The following is a 6,929-nucleotide window of genomic DNA, read 5'->3' as shown; positions in this document are numbered from 1 at the left end:
GTAAAAGAGGGGTAACATAAATAACAAAAAATCCTATAAGAAAATTCGGCAAAGGAATAAGGAAAAAATATCGGGAGAACAACATGAGTTTTTAATGTGAAATTTTCACCTGAATATTGGTTTTCTGGGTTATTTTCACCCGAAAATTGTCTGAAAATGGTGTTTGTGAATCATTTTGAAAACAGATTGCGGCGCGAAATTGGTCCTCTGGACTATTTTCTTGTCCAATTAATGTGTGTTGGGCCTGATTTATTGTTGGTGAACGAGATGTGATGCTTAGTTGCTTATTAGAAAAGCCCATGCCAGGATAGCTGTTTAGTTATTCATAAGAACCAGTTAATAAGAAAAGGAAAACCATCCTTGAAGAAGGACAACTAAAAACCCATCCACCACCGCTTACTACTCTTCAAGAAAGGTATATACAAATTTGTAACTGAAACAAACCGCCAAAACAAATAACCAAAAGACGGAGAGAGAGAGAAAAGATTGTGAAGAAAGAAGGGAACAGATTCCCCGAAGGATCCTCAGTTAACTTCTTTCAAGTCCCAAAGTCAGAATCTCCCTTCCTCTGTGTTTCTCGAAATCTCTATCTATGGCATTCCACCTGAACAAGCATTGCATCAAAAAACTCTTCTTCTTCTACTACTACTTAATTCTCCTTCTCAACTTCATCTTCTTTTACTACAAATGGTATCATCCTCTCTCGCTCTCAATATCTCCCGGCCAATGGCAATTTTTTCTCATTCATTCGCTTTGCTTCTCATTGTTGTCTTATGCTTCTACTCATCTCATACTGGTATGTTTCCCCATCCGGTATTTTATAGCATATCTCATATTCCTTCTGTCTTCTATGTTTATTGTTTGAGTGTGGGTCTGTGCCTTCTTTTCTAGCATTAATGTGATACTCTCTTAATTCTTTTGTTACCATAATAATTTGACTAGTGTTATTCTTAAGTAATCATTCGGAATAAGATGTCATGAAACTATAAAAGCTGATTCTATAACATGGTTAACACTGTGTTGCTACCTGTTATTAAAATTCATTCCCTCTATCAACCTATGGTAGTCTGGTAGATCACCAAAAGAAAACAGGATTCGAAATTGTTCCCTCTTCATTTGGTATATATCCAATTTGTAATTTCAGATGAAATAAACTGTTCTGAATGAAAACGGTATGGTAGAACAACGATTTTAATTGCTTTCTGAATGACAACGATAACTTGTTTTCCAACATTTATATTTTCTTTCTTCTGCAATTTTGATTAGTTGATCTATGTATACCAGTTACACAATTTTGTCGGATTTGCTTACTATTGCAAGGGTTTGTTTGACAGTTGAAGCGTTCATTGGAACATATGGGGTAAACTACGGTAGAATTGCCGATAATCTTCCTCCACCAGAAAGTGTTGTGACGCTTCTTAAAGCTGCAAAGATTAGGAATATTCGAATCTATGACGCAGATCAAAGTGTTCTCAAAGCCTTCAAAAATTCAGGAATAGAGATCGTTGTTGGTATTGGCAATGAGTTCCTAAAAGACATGAGTGTGTTTGAAGATCGTGCCATAGATTGGATAAAACAAAATGTGCAGCCTTATCTTCTTGAGACACATATCAGGGGGATTGCTGTAGGAAATGAAGTTCTGGGAAGCGAAGGTAATATAGAGAACTCAGAGGCTCTGTTGGGTGCTGTGAAGAACGTTTACAGTGCGGTCAACAGGCTTGGTTTGACGAATTTAATTCAGATATCAAGTCCACATTCTGAGGGTGTCTTTGCTAATTCCTTTCCACCATCGTCTTGTATTATCAAGGAAAGTCTGATGCCATACATGAAACCACTCTTAGAGTTTTTCTCCCAGATTAATTCTCCATTCTTCATCAATGCATACCCATTTCTGGCCTACAAGAGCGACTCCGAGCATATCGACCTCAACTACGCTCTCTTCCAGAAAAACCCTGGAATTTACGATGCAAAGACTAATCTACACTATGACAATATGTTCGATGCCCAAGTTGATGCAGCTTATGCCGCTTTGGAAGCTGCTGGGTATGGGAAAATGGAAGTCATTGTATCGGAGACAGGCTGGGCGTCTCGTGGGGATCAGAATGAAGCAGGTGCCGATATGAAGAATGCAAGGACTTACAATGGCAATCTGAAAAAGAGGCTTGCGAAAAAGAAGGGAACCCCACTTAGACCAAAGATTCCAGTGAAGGCGTATGTATTTGCCTTGTTTAATGAGAACTTGAAGCCTGGGCCAACTTCTGAGAGGAACTTTGGACTGTTTAAACCTGATGGGAGCATTTCATATGATATTGGATTCACAGGTCTCAAACCTGCGTCCTCTGCAGCCACATCGTCCCTTTTATCTTTCAAGGTATCTTGTTACTTCAGCGACATTTATTGCCAGCTTAAAAATATATTGGTAAAACTTTTTTTTTAACCTTTTTATTGCTTTATTAGCAGCTCATTCCAACGAGCGAAAGTGTTGTTGGAATGGATGCCACCAATTATTTTTTCTCTTTCTTGATCTGTTTGTTTCGATCTTGCTTGTATCTTCTCTACTTTCTATCTATCCGTTGGGGTTCCAAAATTAACTCATTTTTTTTTGCACAAACACAGGATGTTGGAGCTCGCGGTTGGTCCACACTCTACTCCATGGTTTTAGCAACTTGTGCATCTTTTCTTCTTCTGAATTTGACGTAGTGATGGATCAATATCATAGGCTCGGTCATATACCTTCTTCTCGGTCAACTGCATTTTATGTAAGATTTGCATATACAATTCTTTTATGTAAGGTCACGCCTGAATATTTTCAGTGGAAATTGTTGACCATTTTTCATTTATTCACATATATGCATTCATTCCTCAATTTACACTGATCTTCATTGGCTGAAAGTGTGCCACCTTGCTATGCTTATAGAATTTGCTATTGTCAATTGTACGACTTGGAACAAAAATACACTAATTAATGAATACTCGAATGATTAAATGTTCACTCCAAATTTGGCTATGGAAATATGAAGATTGTTATTATTGGTATTCAGGGTACCATCATATCTGTCCGGCAATCATCACTGAACTAACTTGACCAATTGAGCTGGCCTGCTATAGTGATTGTAACTAGTCATTTTGAATCCTAAGAGTATCTTTAGGTGAGACACTATCCTAGCATCAAACACCAAATGTTTTTTCATCTTCAGGAGAGACACATATGGATGAAAACACTAAGCAAACACCAAATTAGCCAAAATTTGGTGTTTGCTTTGGTGTTGTATCAAATCTCTTTCGCGGTTTTTTGAACACCGCATGGGCTTGGGCTAGAGTGTGGGCTTCAATCACGTGGTTTTGTGAAAACCGCGCGAGAGATTTGAAAATAGAAGAAAGAAGAAAGTTGATGTGTGACACATCGCGCGGTTTTTGGAAAACTGCGTGGGTTGGGCTTCTGTGGTTGCCTTCTGTGGCGCGGTTTTGTGAAAGTTGCGTGTGCTATACGGCGCGGTTTATCTAAAACCGCGTCATTTGATGTCAACTATTTGATACCGCTCCTGAAGTTGGTTGGTGTTTTTTCAGTTTGGTATTTGGTTTGGTTCAAATATTTGGTGTTTTCTTGGTTTCTCTCCTAATGATGCTTTAAAGCTTGTCGTACCTTTCTTGGGTTTCTTTATCGACAGTGTAATGAAATTGATGATGAGTTTCATCTAATAACTATTTAGGAAAGCTGTTGTTTTCTTTTTATTGACTAGCAAGTGATGTTTTTATAGAGGCCCCCTTTCATTAATAATCAAATAAATGAGTGTGAAATCTGACAGAAGTTTTTCCCATAAAATCCTCAAATACAATATTCTTTAAATCTTCAAAGAAGGAGCTAGGGAAAACTTCTATATAACCAACATATTAGGTACATTACTTGCAAGAGCTTCAGCTAATTTATTACAGGTACTCCCAATTAACATGTCTAATAGAGAAAGTCTCCATTCTGTCTACAATGCCAAGTGCCTCTCACATTAAGGTCCTAGCTTGCTTTCAGTGGATGCTTGTCTTTGTGCTTGATGAAGGATATCATATCACACTCGTTTAGTTTGTTTGTGTTTCCAGTCTTCTTATGTTGTGGTGCTCTGCCTATCTCAGACCTTGGTATAGATCTTTTGCGACTATGCCTCTATTAATGCAATTGAATTAAACTTTGATCTTTCCTTAACTGCTACTATGACGTGACCTTCATTGTCCCTGAGTGCAGCTCCCCCTCCAGCTCTTGTTCCTTGCAAAGTACTATCTGAATTTAGTGTAACATTCCATGTTCTAGCACTGTCCCATTTACAGTAGTACACTGGTGCCTTCATAACAGGCTTCACATCTACATTGAATAATCCACTTTCTAGCCCTATTGCATGCCAACTTAAGATTCATATTGTTCAGTTTAATATTTACATCCCCAATGATCACTTGTACCATCTGTTTAGATATGCATGCAATGAATATTCTTCTAGTTAGTGTTTTTTTCTTGCCAAATCCAATAAAATAAGTCATTACTGACTAACTTGAGAGCATCTTGTCTACAACTTTTACCTTTACATACATCTATCACTCATTGTGGTTCTTCTTCCCATGTAGTGCTCTATTTCTACCATACCCAGCCCTAATAAGTAGTGAGTTCCCACACACTTCCACATATATTGTACAAAGGTACATTACCAACTCAAGCAAATTAGGGGACATGGGAATGGAGTACCATTCACCATAATAGATGAAAAGGGAGGTGTAGAAATGCATTCTTTGACCCGCCCAATGAATTTCCATCGCATCCCAATCCTTTTCTATAGATCATCTTTTGTGGCACATCTTGGAGGATATATAAGCATCTATGTGATAAAATGTGAAGTAATTCATAAGATACAAGTATATTATCTTTTAAATATGTTTATGGAATGAAGGCTAACTGATATTGAGAAATGAGAAGCAACATCATGCATTAGAACTTTCATTCTCCAAGTCATAACTTTAGTAATGGATTTGTAAATCACATTATTGCAGCAATGTATTGGTATGTAGTCACTCAGACATGAATTGAAGGACTTCGATTCTTTGGCACTAGTGTAATACAAGTAGCATTCACTTCCCTTAACATTTTGCTCGATATGAAAACATTCATTACAACCTTGACAAAATAATCACCCACAATCTTCCAAGTTGCTTTGATAAATGCAAGTGAGAACACATCCTTATCATTAATGCAAGAGGTTCAATAATCTCTCATCCCTAGTGATCAATGCTACTAACATCTCCCCTATTTCATTACTGATAATCTTTTTAGGGACTATATATATAGAATCAAAACAAGAGAAGTTCAGCCTTCTGCATCTCTCATCTGGACCATACAATCTCTCATAAAATTTAACACATTCTTTCCTAATCAGATCAATATCCTTCATAGGAACTCTCATTGTAAGGCATGTAATTATGTTTACTACTCTCCTTGCTTGAATTGATTTAAACAAGTATAAAGTGTTGTTATCTCTAAGAATTATCACCCCTATTTTTGAAGCTCTAAAACTCCTTATGCTTTAGTAATCATCACATTATTCAAAGGGTCTATTTGTAGCTTAGATTACACCTCTTTCATTTGTTCATTTCTAGTTTGCACACTTGTCATGCATTGCAACTATTTTCTTATTCCAATATATCATTTCACCCTTTATTATTCTTAGTTTTTTCTTATATGCCAACTACTTCATTAGCCCAAGCATTCTTCATTGTCTCTGTGTGTACATAATTTAGCAAATCAATATGTGACACGTGGTAACATCTTCTTAATGCTTGGATATGGTCTTAAGTGTGGGTAGGAAGTACCAGTTCACTTACTTCCTAGGTTCGGAAGTGAAATAAGAAGAGGAGGTTCAGAGATAGTTGAAGTAGCAAGTTTGGGTTGGAGAACTAACTCTTGACTAGGAACACCAAATCCGAAACTACTGAGTTCGGAACTCCAACTCCCAATCCGAACCTGAGCATGTTTCTTGTTGTTCAAGTCAATTAAGAAAATTTAATGACTTGAGAAACATGAGCTTCTAGAAGAGTTTGGATAAGACTTTACAAGGGATTGTTTCCTAGTTAAACACTAATTACTTAGCTCACAAGTAATTATAGAAAACCTAATCTATTCTTATAAATAGAATAGTTGAACTACGTTTTGAGTTTGATTCTGTTTCACATGATACGTAGGCAGCCATTAAAGAATGTGGTTCAACTCATCATCTTCTAGATCTCTTTTTCTTCTTAATTCAATACTTTTATTTGTTCTTTGATCATAAACAAAATATTTATGTTTCTAAATTAGGAAGAATCATCACACAGTCTCCATAAACCCATGTCTTCTATCAAAATATTGTAAAATATGAAGGCTTTCATGCTTGTTTCTAATTTGTGGTAAATATGTACATGGTCCGATATAGTCCCATGGTTCAAAAATTCAGTTTCTATATTGACAACTGAGTTTTAATAATGTAAAAACAGTAGCTAAAACAGTACTAAAACATGCTAATCACTCTATATTATACTTTCTAAACATGTTGGTAAGAGGAGAGTAGTCGTGTTCGATCCACTCTTGCTTGTACGTATGTAACACGAATCTAGACTAATAACCGATTCACTAATGAGAGAGCAATTTTATAATATGAAAACAGTAGATAAAAGATACGAAAATAGTAGATATAATGATAAGAAAAAGATATAGAGAAAATTCAATCCACCACGCGATTTGATTGACTATTAGTTAGTTATCGAATCGCTTGTTTGATCCCTAATGAACACCAAGTCGTCTCGGATCAAGGCTTCACTAGCATCAGAGTTTAGCTCCACCACAAATCTCTTTGATGGTGGCTCTAAACTCTAGTTCAACTCTTATGACCTTTATCTCTAAACAATCATAAGAATTGAAC

General features: G+C 36.5%; 1 protein-coding gene across 1 annotated transcript; it reads left to right on the top strand.

Annotated features, from left to right (window-relative positions):
• The first annotated feature begins 610 nt into the window (after positions 1–610).
• LOC147510228 (Glycosyl hydrolase superfamily protein) lies at positions 611–2,876 on the top strand. The gene is made up of 3 exons (XM_086599299.1): positions 611–796; positions 1,335–2,371; positions 2,617–2,876. Exons 1-3 carry the CDS (start codon positions 688–690, stop codon positions 2,698–2,700), a joined length of 1,230 nt encoding a protein of 409 aa, XP_086455425.1. The 5' UTR covers positions 611–687; the 3' UTR covers positions 2,701–2,876.
• The last annotated feature ends 4,053 nt before the right edge of the window (positions 2,877–6,929 follow it).

The sequence above is a fragment of the Coptis chinensis genome, chromosome 3, assembly GCF_015680905.1.
Source record: "Coptis chinensis isolate HL-2020 chromosome 3, ASM1568090v1, whole genome shotgun sequence".
Taxonomy (NCBI): Eukaryota; Viridiplantae; Streptophyta; class Magnoliopsida; order Ranunculales; family Ranunculaceae; genus Coptis; species Coptis chinensis.
This window is presented reverse-complemented; position numbering and strand designations above follow the sequence as displayed.

Bases quoted from the DNA above. Each gene is read 5' to 3' on its own strand.
- LOC147510228 (XM_086599299.1), top strand. From the start codon at position 688: ATGGTATCATCCTCTCTCGCTCTCAATATCTCCCGGCCAATGGCAATT. The intron at 797-1,334 runs GTATGTTTCCCC...TTTGTTTGACAG, and splicing joins CTTCTACTCATCTCATACTG to TTGAAGCGTTCATTGGAACA. The intron at 2,372-2,616 runs GTATCTTGTTAC...GCACAAACACAG, and splicing joins CGTCCCTTTTATCTTTCAAG to GATGTTGGAGCTCGCGGTTG.